The sequence below is a fragment of the Paroedura picta genome, chromosome 8 (assembly GCF_049243985.1).
Source record: "Paroedura picta isolate Pp20150507F chromosome 8, Ppicta_v3.0, whole genome shotgun sequence".
Taxonomy (NCBI): domain Eukaryota; kingdom Metazoa; phylum Chordata; class Lepidosauria; order Squamata; family Gekkonidae; genus Paroedura; species Paroedura picta.
Genome location: NC_135376.1, coordinates 52,746,818 through 52,772,453, shown reverse-complemented (window position 1 = coordinate 52,772,453; position 25,636 = coordinate 52,746,818). Strand labels below are relative to the sequence as shown.

The 25,636-nt window shown below is 39.9% G+C and overlaps 1 protein-coding gene across 1 annotated transcript in view; it reads right to left on the bottom strand.

The window, feature by feature from the left end:
* The window catches only part of NHLRC2 (NHL repeat containing 2), a 43,896-nt gene that overhangs the window by 15,366 nt on the left and 2,894 nt on the right, over positions 1–25,636 (bottom strand). The window contains exons 2-5 of the mRNA XM_077349819.1: positions 24,530–24,682; positions 16,343–16,798; positions 14,166–14,287; positions 12,833–12,962 (exon numbers count right to left, since the gene is read on the bottom strand). Of these exons, the coding sequence (XP_077205934.1) occupies positions 12,833–12,962; positions 14,166–14,287; positions 16,343–16,798; positions 24,530–24,682 (861 nt within the window). The remainder of the gene's footprint in view (positions 1–12,832; positions 12,963–14,165; positions 14,288–16,342; positions 16,799–24,529; positions 24,683–25,636) is intronic.

The following is a 25,636-nucleotide window of genomic DNA, read 5'->3' as shown; positions in this document are numbered from 1 at the left end:
TAACCTTAAAAACTAGATTGCTTAAAAATATGTTTACCCTCCCAAATAAAACCAGATTTATGATGATCACTTGTTTTTCATAAGATGCATTACAGATAGCCTTTCCCCTTTTCTCCTGGGTTCACAATTCTCAGCACTGAATCTCGTAGGGTGAATTTACAAATCTATGCAACACATTCTAACTACTGTTAAAATTCAGTAAGCAGCAATGGGTTGGAGGCAGGCTGAAGTTCCCATCAGCAAAATGAAAATTTCCTGCCTGCTCCCCGCCCCCCAACCGCAGCACGCTGACACTATTCCTAACAAATAGGAGACTCTGAGATATCACAAGAGCAGGGGGATTTTCTGGGAGAAGGGGGAATCAGCAGAAATGTCTAATATAGTCTAGATCCAACCCAGTTCTTGCAAATCCTTCTGTATTCCCCAGAAATATAAATTATGGTGTGCAGATTTTAAAATTCTGAATTACCAACAAAAGAAGCTCTGCCCAGAAGCAGATCTTCTACTAAAACTGGGCTAAATTCGATTTTTTAAAAAAACTAGGATGTGATTCTGTGATTCAGAAGAAGGCATTTCTTAGAAGTACAATTCCCTCTACATTTTTCCTATGTGGAGTAGAGGAAAAGGAAGGGAGAGGAAGCCATTATAATTTCCTCTGGGGAAGTGGCCTACACCTTCACAGCCTGTCTTGTCCAGTGAAAGTTATAACAGAGTCAAGGGTGTGATATAAGGAAATGAGAGGTACTAATTACCAGCCTGTTCTGTCAACAAGATCCTGTAAGTGAAAAAGGAGTTCGCTTATCACCCCTAAATTAATATTTGTAAAACAAGGTATGTGACACAGTTTATCCTGTAAATGTGCAATAATTATATAACAACATTAAATAATGAGCACTAATTATATAACATAGAACGTGTTAATTTCCTTTGGTCTATTTATGAATAGCTCTGAAAAACTAATGTAGATTCATAATTCCCTAAATGAGACTTTCCTGAAAAATAATCAATTTGCAAATATTTTCCCCAGGAAAACAATTAACAATTTATCCATAATAACCACCTACTACATTGTTTGAAAACAGAGTGCATTCTGGTGGACATTGTTAGGAACACACATTTAAACTTTATAACACAAGGGACTGCAGAGCTCTAATCTGATGCACAATTATTTTATTTAGATAATATCTAGAGACCTGCGTACTTGCTTTTGAACACTGAAATACTGGAGTTTTTATTAACCACCACCCCCAGACCCTGCCGGCTCATGGTGGTTTACAAAAAACCCCATAAACAAATAAAAGTACAGCAATAATGGTGGCACAATCCAATTCTATAACCTCACCCCCACCACCTCCACACCCATTAACAGTAACGCCCCATTGCCTTGGGAGAGGTAGTCCTTACCCAGATGTCCGGCATATGGAGCTTCTGAAGGGAGGGATCCAATCTTCCTGAGACTGCCCTCAACAAAATGTCTTGCAGAAGAGCTCCATCTTACAGACCCTATAGAACTCTATCAGGGCCCTCAGTTCTTCCAGGAGCTCATTCCACCAGGTCGGGGCAAGGACTGAAAAGGCCCCGGCTCTGTCGAGGCCAGGAGTATCTCCTGGAGACTGGGAGCAACTAGCAGATTCAAACCTAAAGTTCCTAAAGTTCAAAGACCCCTGGGGGGGGGCATAAGGAGATAAACGGTCCCTCAGGGAATCAGGCCCTGGATGGCCTTGAAGGTAAGAACCAAAACCCTGAACCTTATCCGGAAGCTAATTGGTAGCCAATGCAGCTGCCTCAGCACAGGCTGGATATGGGCCCTCCAAGATAATCTCATTAGCACCCTAGCAGCTGCATTTTGCACCAACTACAATTTCTGGGTCAGAGACAAGGGAAGGCCCGCATAGAGCGAATTACAGAAGTCTAGTCTGGAAGTGACCATTGCATGGATCGCTGTGCCCAAGTGTTCTGAGGACTGGTTGTTGTTAAGTGCGAAGTCATGTCCGACCCATCGCGACCCCATGGACAATGATCGTCCAGGCCTTCCTGTCCTCTACCATTCCCCGGAGTCCATTTGAGTTTGCACCTACTGCTTCAGTGACTCCATCCAGCCACCTCATTCTCTGTCGTCCCCTTCTTCTTTTGCCCTCAATCGCTCCCAGCATTAGGCTCTTATCCAGGGAATCCTTCCTTCTCATGAGGTGGCCAAAGTATTTGAGTTTGGCCAGGGTTGAGGGCGTTAACAGCCTTGGGTGTTAATAGGTAGGGTGTTAATAGCCTAGCCTGGTGCAGGTGGAAGAATGCCACTTGGGCTACCTTTGTGACCTGTGCCTCCATAGATAAGGAGGCATCAAAGATCACTCCCAAATTCCTGGTGGTGAGTACAGCTGTAAGCTGCACCCTATTCAGGCAGGGAAGATGCGCTTCCTGGTCTGTGCCCTTTTACCCAGCCACAGGACCTTCATCTTGGAGGGGTTGACTGACATCAACACACTAAAGGTCTTTCAAAGATACCTGATAGAGTAAATGACTTCCAGTATTTTAGGTTTTGCTGCGGGAATGCCAAGTTCACTTCTTTGAACTATAATAAAAATGTGGAAACTTTTTAACATAATTCAGCTCCTACTGAAACACTGGAGAATTGGCCGAAGCCATGGCTACACAAGCTTTATACCAATTAATCCAACCTCTGGTGCACTCATAATGCATCACTATATAATGAATCAAGTATCAAAAATTCTTTCCCATTTTAAGATTGTGTCCTGAGCTGGAGAAGATCCACATTCCTTTCTACAATCTTTTGCCAGTTAACCTGGCTGCTGCACTGAAATGAAGGAAACTTGAATCCTGCTAAATCAGCATCCAAGGCATCAGGCAAACAACAAAATTAGTTTTTTTCCAAGGAAGCAGGTAGTAAGATGCTTCAGGAACTACGTGTCCTATGCGCTTAGAACTGCTACAGCTGCACTCAAGGCACCAGGAGGGAGAAGGGGAAGGAAGGTTTAAAACAAAGTAATTTTCTTTCTGTCTCACAGGATGATGATTCTGATATGGATGTTGAACAGGCAAATTGTTAAGTGCTTGGAAACAAATTTCTATACTAAACAGCTATCTTAAAGAAAAGGCAGACAAGCAATTATCATATGTAGTTGCACTTAAGGAGAAATTTCACAAAACATTTAATATATTTCTTAGTTAGAATAAGAATTCTTATTTCTTAGTTTAAAAGCAATCATACATAAGATTCCCAAAGATTTTACAGTCATATGAAGAATTACAGCAATTAACTGTAGTACAATGGCTATTAATTATTTAAGGATAATAGTATAGTTGGCTTTTGTCAGTGTCCTACAAGACAAATTGGGAAATAAATTACCATGGAACTAATTCATATAGAGTCAAACAATAAAACTTATTACAAAAAAATCTAAGTGGATGTACTGAAAATTAAAAAAGATATATTGAAAAATCGAAAAGAACTAAAACATCACTCTTATTCTTGCCTCTTACTATGGTGGTATAAACTAAGGTACATTTTATAATTTTTCTCTGGAAAAGAATTACCCAAGTGCTTTTTACTATTAAATAATCTTCCCTAATAAAAAGAACAAAGACATTCCTTCGCTTTTATTCAATTAAGCTCTACATTCCAACTGGAGAGCAGTTCCAAACCAATACAGCTTATCTTTATTAGGAGATGTATATTCTCACTGCCATTGCTGTACTCTCCCTGCTAGTGCAAAGTAAAAAAATTGCCTTACGGTGGTAGTGATATAAACAAGCATTAACAGTAAACTGCAGCTTTTGATGTTGATCCAGATCACATTCCTTTTACACACCCTGTAACATTTTCCTTCTTTCTGAGGTCCTTTATGAAGAAGAGTTGTTTTTTTATACCCCACTTTTCATAACCAGAAGAAGTCTGAAAGCTGCTTGCAATCGCTTTCCTTTCCTCTCGCCACAACAGACATTCTGTGAGGTAGGCAGGACTAAGAGAGCTCTGACAAGACTGCACTAAGAACAGGACTGTGACTAGCTCAAGCTCAGCCAGCTGACTGCATGTGGAGGGACAGGAATCAGACCCAGCTCATCAGATGAAAAGCCAATGCTCTTAACCACTACACCAAACTGGCTCTTGTACTGGTAATGGCAGCCCTCTGTAGTGCCTTGAGATGCATATGATGCTGCCTCTTTGCCTTCCTCAGCACTGCCTAGTTATTTTTGCTGCCACCAAAGACTGAGACTTTTTACTTGAACCCCCAAATGAGAATGGCTTAATTATACTTGGCAGAATGACAACACAGTCAATGTATGTGGGTGGCTCAGAGGTAAGAGAGGAGCTTTTATTCTAAATAAATCAACTGTTCTCTTAAACATAGATATTATTTATATTTAAATTAAACAGTAATCAGGGAAATTAAACATCAAATCAGATAAATGAGACACACAAAAATATTTGCATAGCAAAACACATTCCCTAAAACCAGTATTTTCACAGTGTTTAAGGATTCAGATAGATACAGATATAGATTACCTTGAATGGCAGGATTCCATACAATATTAGGACTGCATTTCTCCTTGAGCACAGGTGTCCACAGTCGCATCTGGACTAGCAGGGGTTTACCCATTAATACTATGTACATACTTTACCACAGTAACTACTAGAACAACAACAAAAGCACCCTCCCAAGGAATAAGTATACTCTGGCCTAATAAAAGGGGGCAGGAAGTCCCATGTGGGATATGCCACTCAAACTGCAGGAGAAACAAATAGAATGCTGCTCTAAGCAATTGTCACCTGGTAATGAAAATTAGACACATCAGGAAAAAAGACTTTTTCATCTTTCCTTCTTTTACACACATTTTTTTCTATGGGAACAATCCTAAGCAGGACTGCTTAGAAGTAAGCCTTATTTTATTCAAGAGTTTGCTCTCAATGAATTATTAAGATTTTTTCAGAGTGGCTGTGTACCAACAGCAGTAGAAGAGCTACATTCAAATCCAGTAACAACAGGATTTGGGGGGGAGGGGTTACATGCTTTCAAGAACCAAAGCTCCCTACATCAGATTTGTCTAGCAAAGGGAGCTTTGACTTGGAAAAGCTTATATGTCCTGGATTCTTAAGGTGATACTGGACTGGAATCTTGCCATTCTTAGAACTGAAGCCTAACGTAAGAATTGCTTTTCTTACACATACACAGGAAGCTTTCCATAATACAAGCTAGCTCCACCTGCTGGTTTGTACTGTTGTTGTATTCTTATTGTAATAGTCAGAGAACTAACCTAAGAGCTACAATTTAGTTTATTTCCAATTTAACAGTTTGGGGATATGGACAGCAGCTGGCAACAACAACACTGTATAAGACTAACGGCAGCCAAGAGGATAGGGATAATTTTATTTCAAGAACAGTCTTATCAAGGGAGGTAAAGCAGATTGAAAGACTAGAATTTTTCCATTCAGTGACTTTTAAAGCTGGCAGGGATTTGGTGCTAGATCTCCAAAACCCAATACCAACTATATGCATACAGATGAACTCTTTCACAGTTAAGGAATAGTGGAGAAAGAGCTAAATCTCTCTCTATTGTGCCTAGACAATGGAACAGGGCTATTGAAATTTTCAGTTTCTAAATGATCTGAATAGGTTTTAGTCAGGTAAAAACCAGAATAGAAAGAAAACAACAAATACTTCTGATAATCTAAAAGGAAAAAATGATTAGCTGTTTTAAACTTACAAGTCATGACCAGGTGCTCTAATATTAGCAAACTATTCCACTCCACTCTCCCCTTGCTGCCACAGCATGCTGCAGTTTGAAATTAGGTCCCTGACTTTGATTGGTCCAGAGAGGGTTTGCTAAATTCCTTTCCTGCATTAAGTGAAAAAACTAGTGAGGCCTAGAGCCATTATCTTGGAACCAGCTTTCTTAGGAGACCCAATAGACTACCTCTGTATCATTAGATTCTTCTCATTATTCCCCTATACAATTTAAAAGGTTTCAGTTGTTTCTCTCAAAACAAATTTTCTGTGAATAAAGTGATCTTAATTCAATAAATGAGATCAGTAATTTAAAATATGTTTTGATATAACTTTGCTTTAAATTAGATCCAGGTAAAGTATATTCTGATCCTCTTCATATTTTTAGTTAACTTGGAGGACAGTTCAGGGTTGGAGGATATTTTTAAAAATATTTTTCTGCCCACTTATACATAACTAGGGGCAAAGCCCGTTGTCTCCAAGAATACAACGGGCGCTAGAGCTTGGCAGTGGGAAGAGGAAGGGGAGGAGTTGTCCAGTCTGTAAGGGCATGGGGTTGTCATGTGTGTTGTGTGGGAGGTTGTGGTGGCATGGTGGCAAAAGAGGCCATGGGTGTGGAGATATGGGTGTCAAGAACCTGTGGTGTGGAATGTTCGTTGATTGTGGGAGAGGTCTGACCTTTGGGAATTGTGGCATAGTGGTTACAGATGAGCTTTCCAGAGCCATGTCCTCAGATATGTGAAGGGAAAATCAGACTGGAGACTCTTCTTAGGGGAAGATTACATGGCAACCAATTCCCCCCAGTTCTGCGTCATTTCCCTTCTTGTGTGAATGAGGCCACATTCACCGAAATGCCCCTCTGCCCTAATACACATAGGGTAGTCACAGTACACAGGTGTCCACCCTGTTCCTTCTGTCTCCCATATTTTCACTGTTGATAAAATGTTATGTGCCCACATGCTTCTTTCATGGTTGCTCCTTAGAAGAACGGATTTTTGTACCCTATTGCTTACTACCCAAAGGAGTCTCAAAGCGGTTTACAAACACCTTTTCCATTTGTCTCTCCACAATAGTCAACCTGTGAGGTATGTAGGGTTGTGAGAGATCTGAGAGAACTGGGAATGGGCCGCAGTGACCCAGCAGGCCTGAGGTGTCTCAAAGCATTTTCCAATCGTCTTCCCCTTCTCTCCCCATAGCAGACTGCCCATGAGGGAGGTGGGGTAGCGAGCCTCACAGGGAAGCTGGCAACCCTAAGAGGAAGACTGTCTGTGCACAGCAGTCTTGACCTAAGTAAGGTTTTTAATACTATTTTTTTATTTGCCAGGCCAAGGTTATTTGCCAGTTACTATTTCAGTGATGATGTGTCTCCAGATATTTACTTGTTCTCTATTTAGTTTCAGGCTGTAAATATTTATTTAGATCTTCCTGCACTTCCCAGACTCACAGGACTGATGCTGGTCTGCCTGTCTGGTCTGGTCTGCGCCCCAGAATACAAACAGTTGCTGGTAAGGGCTGGCCATAGCCCATAGGCCAGGAGGGACACTCCTGCACCACTCCCTACCAACTGCAGGCAAAAATGGCTCATTTGAAGGCTGGACTCTGAGGCATTGTACGATTTTGAAGTCCCACCTCCAAACCTCCAGGAATATTTCCAACCCAGGGGTAGCCAACCTACAGGTGTGGCCTGGAGAGCTCCTGGAATTAAGGCTCACCTGCAGAGTATAAAGATCAGCTCCGCAGGCAGAAAGAGCTTCTTTGGACAGGGTTGTGGTAGAGAAGAAACATTTAAAGCTTCCCACACAGGTTGTTGTTGAATTGAAAGACTTGAGGCCTACTGCACAGGGTTGTTGTGCAGATGAAACAGGAAACAAAAGAGCCAGCTTCCTCTGCAGAATAACGCTGTGCAGTGGCCTCAAATCTGCAGAGAGTTGCAAAGAAGAAAGACACATGGCTTGGCTGTGGCTAACCCCCGGGCAGAGCAATATTTTAAGTGAGAAGGGGCTTTTCTGTGGCCTCCCTGTCAGGCAACTGTTTGGCAGAAGGGGAAAGTCCCCCCGCCTCAAAAGGAAGGCCCTCAGGCTCCCCTGCGTTGCTCTCTGAAGGAAAATGCCTCCCTCCCCTCAGTCTGGGCCTGTCAGAGGCTCCTTTGAAGTAGGCCTGAAGGGGGGAAGGGGGAGGGGGAGGGAGCACACTCACCAGCCTTCGACCAGCTCTGTCAGGGATCTGAGGCAATTTCCAGTTGGACATGGCAGTTAGGACAGCCTTGGAGCGAAAAGGGCTGGCGCAGCCTCTGTTCTCATGCCCCTTGGCAGCTCTGCTGACCTCCTCTCCCTGCGGTGGTCAGGAGCAGACTGGCAGCCAGACTGGGCTGGGTGAATGGAATTTTGGTCTGTCCTGGTGAGGGGCCAATAGGAAGGCACTTTGCGCGCCTCCCCATTGGCTGCTTGGCTCTGGATGGACACTCGGAGGGCCCAATCAGGAGCCGCTTTGCGGCTCCTGATTGGGCCCTCTGAGTTTTTATCCTGGACAGGGCCCGCCCTAACTCCTCCCAAGGTGGCCTTACTCTTTTATTTAATAGGACCCTGTCCTATTTAAAGATGCTTGCATATTAATATACGTAATGCTTGTAGGCACAGGGAAGTATATGACAGTTTTACCATTATAGTGGAAAGGAGCTACAATTACAATGTTGTTGGCTTAAAGGATCAGGATCTTATCACAATTTTTTGCCCTCTATCTCTCTGAAGTTATAAAATTACTTACTGGTTGAGAGTTAAGACAAAGAGATATGAAGACACAATATCTAAAAACAACTATGTTTTCCTACACAAAGTGAAATTATTATTTACACAATATTCATTCTTAAAAAAAATACCTTCAGGCACCACATGTATATTTTACAATACTGCAATGAAGAACTCATTCCTTAGACCATTTTTTATAACATGAGTTGCAACAAAGAAATGGTCACAAAAAAACTTTTTTTTTGGGGGGGGGGGTTACCTGTGTGTGAGATTTACTTCATACATTTACCAAAATATTTTTTCAAGGTTTTTATTGTAAAGACTGAAAAGTGTACCAGGGATACAGATGTCATCAAATGTGCAAGACAAAATCTCCAGCTGCGGTTATCTTCATTGATGCAGAAGGTTTGGCTTAATATTTTATTTGGGTTGATATTTTATTACTCAGATACATCTTATACACATTGAAGTGTACGCTCACCTGTTGCTTCATGGAATATTGTCAGTGGTAGTGAAAATGACCATGACGTTGCAGCTGAGTTTTTGCAATCCCATCTGGTTTTCAAGGCAAGAGGTGGTAGGCCAATCCCTGCCTCAGCATAGCAAGCCTGGACTTCCCTGGTGGTCTCCCATCCAAATACTAACCAAGGCTAACCCTTTTTAGAATTCAAGATCTGACAATATCAGGCTATAGCTTTATATTATCAGGGGGAATCAGATGGAGCACCCCCTTTTGGCCTTTACTTCCTTAGAATTTAGAGACAATAGATAGATTGAAGGATTAAATTATCCAAGCATGTATATAAATTAAATTTATAGGCAAATTTTATTACATGTTTTATTTCAGGTTTTCAGAGGTCTTGCAAAGCATTACCAGATAGTCTCAAAGAATATGGCAATTTGGCATGGTTTAAAGTTATCCATGGTGAATATGTTGTTAACCTATTACCAATTTGGAATTATTAACACCTGGTTTTAATTATGACAATCAATTTGGACACTTAATATATATCTAAAGTTTTCATCTGTTGTACATACGGCACCATCAAATCTACTACTTAAAACAATGTAGTTTACTGATTTAAGAGTATGATACAGGTTCATTTTAGAAAAAGTAATATACTTCCCTATTTTTTCTATAATAGTACAGTGAAATTATTAGAGTGCAATAAACCTATGTGGTTAGTTCCAGAGATTAAACTGTAACACTATTTTGCATTTTTCTGTAATTTATAGTCCAACCCTAAGAACACTTGCCATGGAATAAGCCTCACTGAACTGACCTGAATAGGATTCTGAGTAGACCTACTTAGGATTGTGCTTTAAATTAGGCTCAGATCCTTAACATTTCAATAACTGCTATTTATATGCAAAGGTCTATGCTTTTCTGTATGCATGGCTTTCTGAAATTAATACTTCTAGTTAACATCAATCACAAGCTTAAAGGTAACATGGTTGTGAAAAGGAAATTATTCAATGTACAAAGACTAGCAACATCAAAAAGACAACAGCCCCCTGCTCTGAGAAGTTGATAATCTAAAATTTATCATGGAAAGGAAGGTGGAGGCAATGGTAAAATAGGGGTGGGGCATGTTCTCACTTCAGTTGCATGTGGAGAACAGAAGGCGAAGACAAGGGGTCACAAGAAAAAGTAGGCTTTTAAGAAGTATCTCCAGCAGAGAAAGAGATGGCAGAATGTCATGTGGTAAATAAAACAAGTGACATCTATAGTGTATAAGGCTGTCAGAGAAAAACCCATTTTAAGAATTAGTGAGCGTTACAGAAACAGAAGATTATCATCAGCTCTGGTAAATCGGGCACATGAAAATTAAACTAAACTGAACTTTGTATCTTTAAAAACTACACACAAAGTTTAAGAACGAGGTCATCCAGTTTTAGTAAGTATTCTCTTCAGGAAGAAAATGCATGCACTGCAACGTCTTTCCAAATCCGGGGAGGTGGGGGGTGGAAGAAGAATACTCACTGCTCTCCCTGCTTGGGACAGCAACTTGCTGGCATCTAATTTTTCTATTCTCATTCAGGAATGAATCACAATAAGCTACCCAACTAATTAGCATGGTACAGACAGTACATAAGTTAATGAACACTCCCCACAATCATCACTATCAGCAAAATGGTGAGGAGAAGGCAAAGCCTGAAGGCTGCTGGCTATCGACAAGATAAAAAACAATGCATCCCAACAATTTTCTTCTGTCAAATCAATGCAGTCAAATTCAGAATTAATATCCATGATACGGTCAGCACTTGGAAGGCTCTACTCAAAACATTTCAATACCAGTCAGGGGGGAAAACTCAAACATGAAGCAAGAAAGGGAAGACTACATGAAAAAGGAAGAATGGGTGTTACAGGGTCACGTCTGGGAGGGTAACTGTTGAAAAGGACCTCAATTAATGGTGGTAATAACAACAAGAAGAAGAAAGAAGAAGAAGAAAGAAGAAGTAGAAGAAGAATTGGTTACATTCGCCTTCACTTTCCTCTCCCCACAACAGACACCCTGTGGGTGAGGCTGAGAGAGGTGGGTGGGTGCGGCCGAGAGAGCTCTAATATTACTGCTCAGTCAGAACAGCTTTATCAGTGCTGTGGCTAGCCCAAGGTCACTCAGCTGGTTGCATGTGGGGGAGCACAGAATCAAACCCGGCTTGCCAGATTAGAAGTCTACACTCCTAACCACTACACCAAGCTGGCTCTCATCAAGATAGATGTATGGAAGGGTGCAAAGGAAAGAGGTATCCCATAATAGAATAAGGCTAAAGGGAGGATCATTTTCATAACTGGATGCTAATTGTAGCCCAAAGAACTCACTTTTGGAAAACAAGACACATATTCATATAATAGAGGCTGGGTCATGGCTCTGTTCCTTTCAGAAAGGATGCCGTTATCAAGAACATTTCACACTTCAATCAAATGTGCATTTAGCACTACTTGTTTTCAACACCACTGAATAAAAATAGAAAAGGATGGTAAAGAAACTTGAAAAGCATGTGGTCATTTAAGCAGTAAAATATGGTACTTCAAACAGACAATTTTACAAAAGGCATTTATTGGTATTAGTTGATAGCATGCCTCACTTCAGAAACATGATAGCAATTCTCTTTCTACTCTGGTGAAATCGAAGACTAGTAAAATACATACGCCAAATTATACAAATATTACTACTTCCTCTTAAGAGACATACTCCTTGCTTTGTGCAGCAACCATTTTTACTGTTTGATTTTAGCATTATCACCATTACTCTATCCAACAATAAATTGTCCAGCTCTCAGTGGGTAGTGAAAATACTAAACTGGGTTCCTACAGACAATCCTCTTCTCTCAGATGCTTCAGCCCAGCATCCTGTCCCCTGTGGCCTGCCCCAGCCTCCCTGTCCCAACTCCTGAAGGGCCTACCATCAGCAACCCCAGAGGCTCTTAGCCTCTTCCCCACCACTGCCACTACCTTCAGTCTCATCCAACCTTTGCTGTGGCATATGGTCAAGACTGTTTATTTATCTAGTTAGTTACTATTACATTTATTTGCCACCCTCTCTCTGGGGCCTCAATGGAACTCACAACAACATAAACTACATAAATTAAATACAAATTTAGGAATTTAAATCAGTAGATTTAAAAAAAATAAAATACAAATTTAGTAATTTAAATCAGTAGATTTAAAAATATTAAAACCAGTCATTCAAATACTGAATTGCCCAATTCTCTCTATCCTGTGGAAGAAAGCAAGGAAACGGTCGCAATAACCTTTTAACTGGAGTCTAATCTGGTGGCCTTCCAGCAGGAAGGCCAGCTGTTCCAAATGTTGTTTCAGCCTCAACCATAAGCTTGGTGAAACCGGTCCATCTTACAATGATTAAGATTAATGATACTGGAAATAGAACACAGAATAAAGGTAAAGACTAGGTGGATTTTCAGTAGTTAAGGAAAAAGGATGATCAAGTTTTGAATCAGTTTTTGCTGAGGAAGTGGAAAGTAAAGGCACAATGGGAGAAGTGGCATGATGGAACAAAGAAGTGACAAGGATTTAAGCCTGTTTTACAGACTGGATAATGATGCTGTATGTGGAATCTGGGAATTTGCCAGCTATAGCTGACACTGAATTATCTGGGCATGGACCTGGGGTCACTGTAGGTGGACAGGTAGTTGTGAATTCTGCAGGGGGTTGGACTAGATGACCCTGGATTTACCTTCCAAATCGATGTGGTCTGAAGTGATTGGCAGCAGGAAGCACCAGTGGTTTCTAAATGGATATAATTTAAATAGTCTATGAGAGTACGCAGACAATAAGAGATAGCAATACAAACTGAGCAAGAAGTTTAAGGCTTCAATTAATACCTGACGTTCCAAAGACCACATCCCATGGTGAACTAATGGGCTGCTCCTCTCCTTGGGCTCCCCCTTCCTTATCCATGCCTTGTACTCCTATCCCTGCTACAGTGCTCACCATCTTTAACTGGAGGTCAATCTAGGATAAAAAGACAAACTAAATTGTAAGGGTTTTGTTAAACCTTTTCTTCAATTGTACATACAAAAGAGACAGAAATGGCACCTTTTTGTTATCAAGCTCATGACAGGCTACCCCTGGCAAAATTCTTCCTTTTCACTGAAGAGAAATTGCAGCTGCTTTGTTGCATTCACCTAACTGTTGGATTTCACGTGAGAGAAAAAAAATGGGGGGGGGGGGGAGTTGCTTGTGAAACAGGAAGCCCATCATCAATTCTTTAATGACTTCAGTTCAAACTCTTTTGGTCTTTAGATTTAGGGAATAATAACTGAGCCAAGTAAAAAAAAAAAGCAATTTATTCTTTAAGAAAAGAAAAAAAGAGTAATCATATTTACTATATTTTTATCACACCTTTCTTCCAAGGAGTTCGGGGAAGCATCTATCTATCCCCCTTCCTCCATTTAACATTCACAGCAACCCTGTGAGTTAGGCTAGGCTGAGAGTGTCAATGAATCAATATGGGATGATTTGCCATTCCCTTCCCCGTTTACCCCAGTCATTACCAGTCATTATTAAATATATAAGAGTTTCTTAAACTTTTTCTTGAATCAGGAAGCATTCAAGACCACGTGAGCAAAACTATAGAGAAACTATTTAGGTGTGGTGCATATATGCCTTCACATGAGCAGGATACATCATTTTAGTAAACTACCTGATCAATTCAATTTCAGTCATGTAATTTTACAGTTAAAATGATAAATATTGATATTGGATATTTAACACACAAAGAAAAATTTCAATAAAATAAATTCTATGTTGATATTGCAAAGATTTACTCATTTTATAATCCTGGAAATGAATAAAATGGGATGTAAATGTTTCTCTTGGAGAAGGGAGACAAAACAAATGGCATTAGAAAGCCAAAACATAATCAGATTCAAAAACAGTACAAGAATCAGACACTACATTGTTATTGCATTCCTTTCCCTTTCAGAGAGTATTAAATTGTTGTATCAAATCACTTGCCATAAAAAGCATATGCAAAGAGGAAAACATTAACATCCCAAATATTTTCAAAAAATATTTATAAATACTGGGCAATAATCTAGTTTCAGATATATTTAGTAATTTCTGAACTGTTGCTTTGACTCTAGTTTCTGTCTCTATCACTGGGAACAGAATGTGGTTGTTATCCTTTAACATTTTTAACAAGAAAAAAATTACCTTCCTAATCAGATGGTTTTCTGTATCCGCTACATAAATAATATCATTCTTTATAGCTATCCCCTGTGGTGAGCTGAATGATGCTTCTGAAAATATTCCATCTTTTCTTCCACTGCTTGGTCCTTAAAAGAATAGAAAACAAAATTGCCAAGAGTTTAGATTAAAAGATTAACAACAGACATATGGCTGCCCCAGATATGCGTGGCAGTCCTTTATCCTTTTCTAAGGACTTTTGCAGAGAGCCATATTTGTGAAGTCTGCAATTTTCCAAAACCCTATTTGAAATATTTGGATCCAGTTTACTTGCTATTTTATCTCTTCAGAGTCAACTGATAAATGTTTCATTTAAAAGAATATTCAAAAGTATTTATTTTGTTGCGCCAAATGATCTTATTTACTTTTTAGTATTATTCACAACAAAACTGCTGCAAGTCTGTTGACTTTATTCTGCCTTAAGCTGAAACATAGGGAAAATGATACAGAACACAGAATTATACAGTATGACGATTTTTTTGTTTTACTCTACTGGACTGCTGTTACTCAGTCCCTTACAATGGCATAACTATCTGTATCTAACATGCCTTCTTCATTAACTTGTATTTTTGTTTGCAACAAAAACCAGAATAGAAGCATCTGCACAAGTACAAACGGAAAGTATTATGGGAAAGCCTCTTCTCATGTCCTGCCTATGATTCCTTTGTCTGCAGAGGAGATGTGGATAGAGACCAGGTACCTGCCTTATTCTTCTTTATTCCTTTTAACCTAGGCTTTTAACTGAGGAATTCCATCTTTCAATCAGTTCTAACTTCTGCTTCTAGAAGAAGAATTGGTTCTTATATGCCGCTTTTCTGTACCTGAAGGAGTCTCAAAGCAGCTTACAGTCGCCTTCTCTTTCCTCTCCCCACAACAGAGACCCTGTGAGGTGGGTGAGGCTGAGAGAGCCCTGATATCACTGCTTGGTCAGAACAGCTTTCTCAGTGCTGAGGCTGCACGTGGAGGAGGAGCAGGGCATCAAACCTGGCTCACCAGATTAGAAGTCGGCACTCCTAACCACTACACCAAGCTAGCTCTCTACAGTCCATGGAGTGTTTTATGAACCACTGCTGCATGTTGTTTCATGGGTTGTTTTGTCCTGCTTATTTTTATACTTACAAAAATAAGTTTTGCATCTACACAATTGTGCTATTTTATTTGTGAGTCAGATTGAGTAGGTCTGAGGAAAGGAGGCATGTACATTTTCCTAACAAGTTGGTCAACCACTCTGTTTGGATCTTTAGTCACTAGGCCAAACTGCCATGGGGGGAAATGTGGGTAATACTTCCACAACTAAAATGTTTAATGGTGCTGCACTAAACATGACAGTAAAACACTCTGAACTTCTTGAAAAATGTTTTTTACTTAGTTCATAAATTTGATCTGAGTCATCAGAATTCCAAAGACATCTTGGTGGCCAACATATTCTGGATAACAAAAGATAGCAAAATGACACACTAGACATACCTTTCTAGAGTGCTAAATTAAAACGGATACACTTCCTCTAGCTTCACACCCATTTATTTCGATTTATGACTATTGTAAGAACTTTTGGCAATGTATGTATGCAAAGGGCCTATGAACTGGGAGATGATTTGCTTCAATAGACATTGTTATTGAAATATCACTTTTTTCTCATTTAGACCCATTATGCACGGGGGTTTTAGCGCACATTCGGGGTGGAATGGCGGCGACTAAAATCACGGATAACGCACGGAGCCGGCTGCAACCGGCTGCAGCTTCGGTGCATGCCGCCGAAAAAGCCGCGTCAGTGAAACGCGGAAGAAAGCGCAGCTTCCGGCTGATATTATTAGTTGTACACAATAAGAATAGATCAATGTATCTATTCTTTGCAGTAAAGCTATGCTGACACATACATGACTTCATGAAATACCTTCACCTAAACCCTACTATTGGGTTTGTAGATTAAGGTACTTTGCTCAGCCCGTCCATAGTTTTTAGGTTATGAAATGTGCATCTGTATTCAAGAATGAAGCCCCCATTTGCTGACTAGTCCAACACAGTATAGGCTAAAAGATAACAGAAACAAATTTCCCAAGCAAGTTTGTTTTCAATACTGCCAACTGTTAGGGAAGTAACAGAGAATTCAGTGTATTGCGACAGTTTATTCAATTTACCCTTACCTCCAATAATGTGCAGAATCTGACCACTTTTCCTGACAACCAAAATTCTGTGGTGTCCGGTGTCTGCTATTACCAACCTGTCCCCAGAAGAGTCCACTGTAACTTTTCCAGGAAACAGCAAAGGAGAAGGTGGCAAAGAATCTCTATAAAGCTGTGTCCTAATTAAATCAGTTTTGATCTGTCCTTGCTCCCTATAATACTTTAGGGCTATAGATGTAAACAGAAATAATTTTTCCTTGTGTCCTTCACCAACCAGAGTAAACAGCATATTCCCACGGGGGCCAATGATGACCAGGGTTGGCCAGCAGGACACATCTAGCTCGTGCCAAAGGCTTGCATCTGCATCATTTACCACAGGATGAGTGATGTTGTATCTGAGAACAGCACTTTTGATGTTGTCCAGAACTTTTTCGTTTGGAAATTTTGCCGAGTGCACACCAACAACAAGAAGACCATCTGAAAACACAGTAAAAAAAATTTAAAACAAGTTGCAGCAATTTAGAGACTTAATAAAGTATAGACAATGGCTAAGCCAAAGTCTTTGAGGCAAGAGCCTCAGAATAAACCATTCTATTCAGTAGAGGCAAGGTTAATAAGAAATGAACCGAGAGACCACTTCACAGATACCACATCCCCAAGGTGTATAAGGTGCAACACTACAAACTCTCTGCACTGCCACAGGGAATTCTGAGCATGCTGTTAGTTTGGAAAGGCTTGGGACAGATCAAAGGCTCAGTAGAACAATGGATATAAAATAGGCTTACTAATCCACTGGAAGAATTGTTTTTATTTATTCAATAGCAAGAAAGCCCATTGCAACCAGGAATGCAATGGGTGCTAGGACTCAGGGGACACTGGCAGGCGCAGATTTTTCTCACAGCAGGAGCCACAGGAGGTAATGGGGGCTCATTTGTAGCAGGGAATCAAGGCTGGTTTGCAGTTTGGGGCTTTTTTACAGATTGGGGCTCTTTTGCAGTTTGTTTCTATCTGTCTCTCTCTCCCTCCCACGCATAGCAGGTAATCAGGTGGAGTTTGCGGTTTGGCAGGGTTCTCTGTGTCTCTGTATATCTCTCTCAGAGAGCAAAATGGCTAGCGTCCAGGATGGAAGGCGTGAAATGTAGAGGCAGGGCCAATTGGCCCTTTTCCAACTTGGACACCCTGCACCGTTCCACCCCCCAGGCTGTTTCACAAATATTAAGAGGAACAACAATGGATAAGGAATGGTGTTGCTCTGATAAGCAATCTGGATTGGTTCTGGCCCCTTGCAAAATTTCTGTGAGCACAATGAGGTGGGGAGAATCTTGCATTTCAAGAAATTTATTGTGATAGAAATGCATCTAAGGAAGGCAGGGAACAAAACACTGGAACTTCTCTGAAGGTTTGTAGATGATTGTGCCTCACTGGAGAAGAAATCTTCAGGTAAGTTCCAATGTTTTGTTCTCCTTCAGTGGGGGAAGTCATCCAAATTGGCTATATGCCCAAGCTACAACTTGGATGGGTACCTCATTTTTATTTTTTCCCACCACTAGGGTACACATCTTTCTAACCATATGAAGAAAGATGCAAGACCAATAACCTCTGGGACAGAGTTACGCCATGGCTTGTCCATCTACACTGCAATAGACATAATAGAGAGAGCAGCTTAGTAGTCTTTCCTATTAGGATTAGGGCCAATAACCAACATTAGTAGGGAGCAGCTGTCCTAATGATTGCTGATAGGATATACTAAAATGGCTCTACCAAGTTTTCTCTAGTCTGACTGTATGTCATCATCACAAAGGACAGAAAATTCCAACCTGTAACTTTTCCAGGAAGCAAAGCTCCCCATTTTAAACTTCAGTTCACATCACTAGGTTTAATTACTTTTTAAATATGCACATGAATATTTATATATCACTGAAGCCTTACAGCACAGAAATAAACCAAATTAATACAGTACGCTGTAATGATATGAATAAAAATTGCTTTCGATTAACCAGCGATATGTGCAACATTCATTGGAGCTCCCCCAATCTTTAGGAAACAGGAACTATGCTGCCACTGCACACTCATTTGGACTTCTGCTTCTTAGACACGGCTTTAATTTTTCCTTTTAAATGTGTTAAAATGTAAACAGTGGCTTAATATACTCAGCTTCCATAAATGATGACTGACTTACCTTCTGGGACATTTTAGGAAAAATATTTTGAAATCAATAACAAGATTGATAGGTTTCTCACTTCAAAGCTGAGCCATTATTTTTTTCTCTTTCAAGTATGCTGTATTAGAAAATTCTTATTGGATATTTTTTTAAAAAGGTAACTGTATCCTTGAAACCATCTTCCAGTTTTTGGTGAAACTGCCAAGTCACCAAACTCTGTTTCAGGATGTCTCTCTGCTCCTGTTTTTCTAAGCTAGAGAACTGACCGTATGGTAGTACAGTATGAAGACATTATATAATATAATATTATATAATATTATTAAAGAAGGTGGATATCTTGTTGTTTTACTTTCATTTTGTTTTACTTCTTTGTATACACATTTTTACTTATGTTAAAAGTTATTGAGCAACTGTAGAAAGATGGAATAGGTACTTTAAATAAAATGTACATAAAACATTTAAAATTTCTTACATTTGTTTTGCAAATAACCTGCATCAGACATAAAAAAATAATTTTTTGCTAGTATTACCTTGAAATCTCTATATTCATGACTCTAGCAAAACAAAGTTAACTAAGACCTGCTTTTGTGTGCACAAATTGGAGTGGACAGAGATACCAATGTAAATAAATGCCAGAAAAGATAAGATGGCAGACTTGTGGCTGTTAACTACATTTACTTTGGTGAATATATGGCTGTATGAATCAGACTACATGGAAATTTACTTTCCATCTTCCCGAGAAAAACCATGACTTGAACCCTCAGGAAGATATCCTCTGGCTTCTAACGTGGGAAGTTGGTTGTGCTCATTTAGTAATGAGTGCAAGGTACTTTTATATGTGTTAGCTTACTTTTTACATATTCCTGTGGTGCAGAGTGGTAAGGCAGCAACATGCTATCTGAAGCTCTGACCATGAGACTGGGAGTTCAATCCCAGCAGCTGGCTCAAGGTTGACTCAGCCTTCCATCCTTCCGAGGTTGGTAAAATGAGTACCCAGCTTGCTGGGGGGTAAACGGTAATGACTGGGGAAGGCACTGGCAAACCACCCCCTATTGAGTCTGCCATGAAAATGCTGGAGGGCGTCACCCCAAGGGTCAGACATGACCTGGTGCTTGCACAGGGGATAACTTTAACTTTACAGTCAGGCATTAATAACAAATTTATTGTAGGGGGGAATGGAGTTTTCCTAGGCTTTTTCTTTGCCAGCACAACTAATCTTCTGTTTGCATCAATGTCTGTCCTTCCAGAACTAAGCCTTCAGCATGAACACACTTTGTTATCATAGCATCTTAGGAACTTACTAGAACAGGCAATTACAATTGGAGATATGAAGGTCCAGGGAAAATAAAAACAGAAACTTTTCCTAAGGAAGTTCCTTCAATTTTCCCAATCCATAGAACCTGGAATTTTGGTGGAGCACAGGAGGATGGGGGGGGGAACTTCCCATTAAATAATTTTGGAATGAAGTAAATGTTTAAAACACAATTTTTACTCAAAACCATTTAGAATGAATTTTTGGTAAGAATTTCATGATCATTTATGTGGATACTGTAAACATATACAATGTATTTCAAGGTCACCTTTAAACATAAATAACATTGGTAATAATTAATACGACATAATGTATCAAACAGTTGGTCACACATTATTAAAGATTTCACAGTGTTTGCAATGTTATAAAGTTTAACAATTGCTTGGGGAGACTAGGCTAACCTTTTCTACCCGTTCAGCTTTACCCCTTAACTGCTGATGCCTTTAAAAGAAGCTGCTACTTAGAGGTCCTGCCTTTTGCCTGGGCAGACGTTTTTGTTAATATTTGCTAATAATCTGATGCATCAAATTAGGATTTTGCATGTATTGTCACAGGATTTCAAGTATTATAAGATGCTATGATACCCTCTGGGCTTTAAAAGTAGATTTACTTAACTAAATGAAAAATCTGTTTTAAAAGTTGTGGAGCTAATAAAACCTGAGCTAATCAATTTACCGAATACTCAATCTGACCTATTAACTGAACTGTCAATATTCTCTTGAAAAATACACATACAATGCCAAGTTCAGTCTCAACTTTAATGACAGCTATGTTTTAAAGATTTGTTAAACACCCTTTTAGCACCTCTAACAGAAGATCTCACAGAAAGTTTCTCTATCCTTCTGCTGTTCAGTGTTGATAGAACACTGTCATAAATAAGATTCTAGCATTCCGTTCTGTTAATAAACACAATCCTATAGTCAAAGAATTGCATAAGGTGCTAGATATGGTCCCTTCCCACACACTAGCATAAAAACAAAACACTTCATATTGCTTTGCATTTTATTTATTACCATCTGGTTTTATTAGTGCTTGAATTCAGTGACACCCCTTTTTGCTGTGAGCCTGATGGATATACTTAACGACAGCACAAAGAAATGGGAGAACATTTCCACGCTGAATAACAAATAAATGAGTGCTGTCAAGTGGCAACCATCTTACGGCAACCCCTCATGGCAAGAGATAAGCAGAGGTGGCTTGCCATTAGTTCTTATGGACAGTAGGAAGAGATGGGAGAACATTTCCATGCTGAAGCTTTCCAATATTCTTTCATCCATGCATTTTTTAAAAAATGTCAAGAGGGGATGGGAAACTGTAACAATATCCATTCTTTACACTTCATTGTCAGGCTTCAAAGACATACAGAAGACTTCTGGGTAGATGTTCCAGTGGACATTCTTTTCCCACATACATACATAGGCCCCAACGTCTGCAGCTGTACAGTAATCCACACAATTATCAAATTGTATCAGGCACACTAGCAGCATCAGAAAAATGTGGTTGTCACCTTTTTTGTTTCATCCAGGCTCCCATGTTTTTCAAGCTGCAATGGCAGACACAAGGACCACAGGTACAGCTGTCCCCTGTACTGCATGCCCATGTGGGTGACAACTAACTGTCTGTTAGTGGGTGTCAACTAACTGTCTGTTTGCAATGTTGTAGGTGCTAGGCTAGATAAGATGCAGAAACCACGACAACAGGGCAGTTGGAATCACACAGGGCATCACTGTTGGTCTTCCTGTAGGCTTGGCTGATGGTTGACACTACAATCTGAATGGGGCCTTTCCCCATTGGAAAGCTGCTGACAAGGGTCCAAAGAAACACAAAACAGTGATAAGTAATGCTTTCCAAAGATCAACTGAACTCCAAAGGTTTGCACATGGTGCTCTTGCATAGTACAGACTTGGGGTTGCCGTACTATGGACTGAACTCCTTGAAGGCTGTCCTGTTCTGTACCTGGGTAGTCATGGATGAAGACATGGAATCTTAGCCATCAGTTAAGATTGCACAAAGTACAAACAGATGAACAGATGTAGTATGTTGACCTGTGTGTCGTTGGAGGCTGCCTTTGAGTGTTTGTGTCCTAAGAATTTCTGTAAGGATTCTGATCAGAGAACTGTTCATTATATGGAACAGGGCTTTGACTATTTCTGCTCAGTGCTTCCTTTTTGTGCAAAGTTGCATTTCTGGGGGTCCCCATCACCTAAATCTCTTGTGTGTACTCAATGATGCCAGGGTTATACAGTCCCATGACACAGCCCTATTATTTGAACTATGGGTTCCAAATTGAGGCATAACACACTAGAGCAGTGGTCCCCAACCCCCGGTGCAGGGACCAAACCCAGTCCATGGATCAGTCAGTACCAGGCCACAGCTTCTCTTCGTCCTCCTCCCTGGTTGCTGCCTCGGGGGCTGCCCTACCACTCTGCCACCGGCTCACATTTGGTGCTCTCCGGCAGCCGCCATGGCTGGAGCTCCCCCTCGGCGTGGCAGCGCCCCCCCCAGCAGGCAGCGGGAAGTCAGCAGGAAAGCAAGTGGAGCAGGGGCTCAGGCGGTGGCAACGTTCTTCGGAAAAAGTCTACCCCTCCCCCCCGGCCTCAGTAAAACTGTCAAGCATTGGCCAGTCCCCGGTAATAAAAAGGTTGGGGACCACTGTTCTAGAGGACTGCAAATGGTGTAGACTTGGAGTATAACTAGCTGCAGAACAGGAGTATGTGGTGAGCTGCACCAGGACTGTGGGAAGGAGTCTCTATTCTTTTTTATTTCCAAATTTAAAATTTCCACTTGCATTGACCTCAATGGGATATTGTAAAGATAAACTAAGGTTGTCTTTGCCCTAACACTTTGCCAGTGTTAGGTGCATGCCAGAACCTGGAGAAACTAAAGACCCAAGCTAAACCCCATTCTGCCCATAACACGACCCTAATACGGCCTAATTCTAAGCTACCAGCCTGGCACATCTCCAAGTTACACCAGCATAAGCACTATCTCAATCTGTTGAACTCTCCCAGGGCAGATTCTACTATGTAAAAAGGCAGTTGGATTCAAATCTGCAATAATGAGTTAGACAAGAGCAGCAAACTGGCCCTCACCCAAAGTATTTCTGTTAAGAAGCACTTTCTCAAACAGCAATCCATCAGGCCATTTCAAGATTGATGACATGAAATGAATGTGTGTTAGGGCTTAAAATAACCTTCTGGATGCCACACTGTATGCATAAATAGCACTTGCAATGATAAGAACAAGAATATATCCGACAAACATGCTATGTGGTATTAACTCCTGTGGAAACTGCCCTTTGTTCCACAAACAGACCTATGAAATTCCAGATGTGCAAGTGTTAATGGAAGAAAATGAGTTGACCTTAATATCATTCAAGAGCTCCTTGTATTAAAACATTTCCTATCATAGTAATCTATTTTTGATATTAAATAATTATACAAATAAATAAAATATATGTATATGAAATATAAGTCTATGCATATGTAACACACAAATTAAAAACATGGCAGAATAGCAAAAATATTCTGGGATGCTAAATTTATGATAAAATTAATATTTATTCTGACACCAGACCTCTGTGCTTTTCGTTTCTGATTAATCAGAAAGTCTAGGCTTCTGCAACAGTTCTTTTATTTAGAAGAAGAAGAGTTGGTTCTTATATGCCACTTTTCTCTACCTGAAGGAGGCTCAAAGCAGCTCACAGTCACCTACCCTTTCCTCTCCCCACAACAGACATCCTGTGAGGTGAGTGAGGCTGATATCAGTGCTCGGTCAGAACAGTTTTATCAGCACTGTGGCAAACCCAAGGTCACCCAGCTGGCTGCATGTGGAGGAGTGCAAAATCGAACCCGGCATAGCAGATTAGAAGTCCGCACTTCTAACAACTACACCAAACTGGCTTTTTACTGCGCATCTTAGCAATACATTATTTAGTAGAGCTATTAGGATATGGTTTCAACATTCACACACCTATGAGGCTATGTAAATGGACAAAGTGACTCATGCATGTCCTTTATCTTATGCATATGTCCTTGCCATTTAAGCCATATGCAGATTAAGATACACAGCTGTCCAGATCTTACTGTGCCCGCCCCAACCAATGTTGAGATAAAAAATGTTCAAGAAGTGAAAATCAACAGAAAGTGATGATGCCAGCAACAGCCTAGTCCATGAGTCCATGTATGAAACTGAGATTCATTTAATTTATACTCTGCTTAAAAAAAACAAAAACAAATTAATTTTATGCTCAACCCTTCGCCTTCAGAACCACCAAGGTGGCAAACAGATTTAGAAACATATATAATAAAATCACATTTTATACACTAAAACAAAATCAGAATCCAGTGGCACCTTTAAGGAATAAATCTTTGTTGGTCTTAAAGGTGCCACTGGACTCTAATTTTGTCTTGTTGTGCTGCTTCAGACCAACACAGCTACCCACTTGAATGTATCTTATACACCGTTAAAATCAAACGAGAACACATCATTAAAACTAAGCTACACATACATAAATATGTAAACAATTAAAATACAGGGAACAATGGAGGGATCATTGAGGAAATGTCAGACAAAAAGTCATCTGCTGACCGAAGATGGAAACAAAAGAGGACAGGTGAGTCTCTTTAGCACTCATGATTTCTAATATTATAAATTCAATATCTTCACAAAATAATTAATGACAAAATTACTCTGTGACAATATGAATATTCTTAGCCAACAAACTGATTGATACCTTTAGAAGAATATTTCTGTTCTAATTCATGGAGATCAGGCAACAGGTGAATGCAGTTTATGCAGCAGTAAGTGAAGAAATCCAATATGACTACTTTCCCACTTAAGTCTTTATGCAAGGAAAGGGGACCTTCAGTATTTAGCCACTCTAGACCTAGAAATTAAGAGAACACATGAATAAATTATTTCCAATGAAGAAAAGTGCATGGAACGAAGTAACTCAAAATTAGTATCTGACAAGATAGACTTACAAAGAATCACCAGAAGGGGTAATTAAGAAATCTCTCAGTAATCAAAATCTGCCCCACTAGGATTCTGAGGACACTGAGCATGCTTATTTCCCCGTCTTTCTTAACTGACATTCAGCTGTCCCCATTGTTCTGTGTTCCTGGAACATATTCAGTCAGTACCCCCTCCTTTTGCTTTATTTACAGAATCATATTTTTCTGCATATCTGAAGCATGTTGAGACTACTAGCCTGCCTATGGAGGCCTGGTTTACTAGTTTGACCACTGGCTTTGGGGTCTCTGTTATGAAACATACTGATGACTTAGTCATACTGAAATTGGAAAGGAAACATTTTATGAAGGCATACTTAAACAACCTATGACATATACTCTCAAATACTGTACGTCAATGCAAGGTAAGGCTACACAGTTGCGCTATTTCATATTACAAGTATAATATGAAACAGTGTCAAAAATTATCCAAATAATTCTGACAAGAAAGAATAAATATAAGTGTTTGATTTCATCAATAAGGACAATGACAACTCTTTAACATAAACCTGGCCAACTATTTAAGGATTCAAATAATTGTGTTTCCACTTGTACAACTGGAGAACATTAAAAAGACAGACAGATGGGAATTGCCCAGCTCTGTAAAAAATACTGTTATTTTTTTCATTTGTTATTATATGCATATTTAGATGTAGAAACATTTATTTTGACTATCATAAGGAATATCTTACTAGGAAGTAATTTCCAGTTTGACCTACAAAGAGCATGTAGCAGGCACAACGACTATTATGTGAGCCTTGCTGTTCAATGACAAATCAATGTTTTAAAAAAGCACTAAGCTTGTTGCATTTTATTAATTTTAACAATTA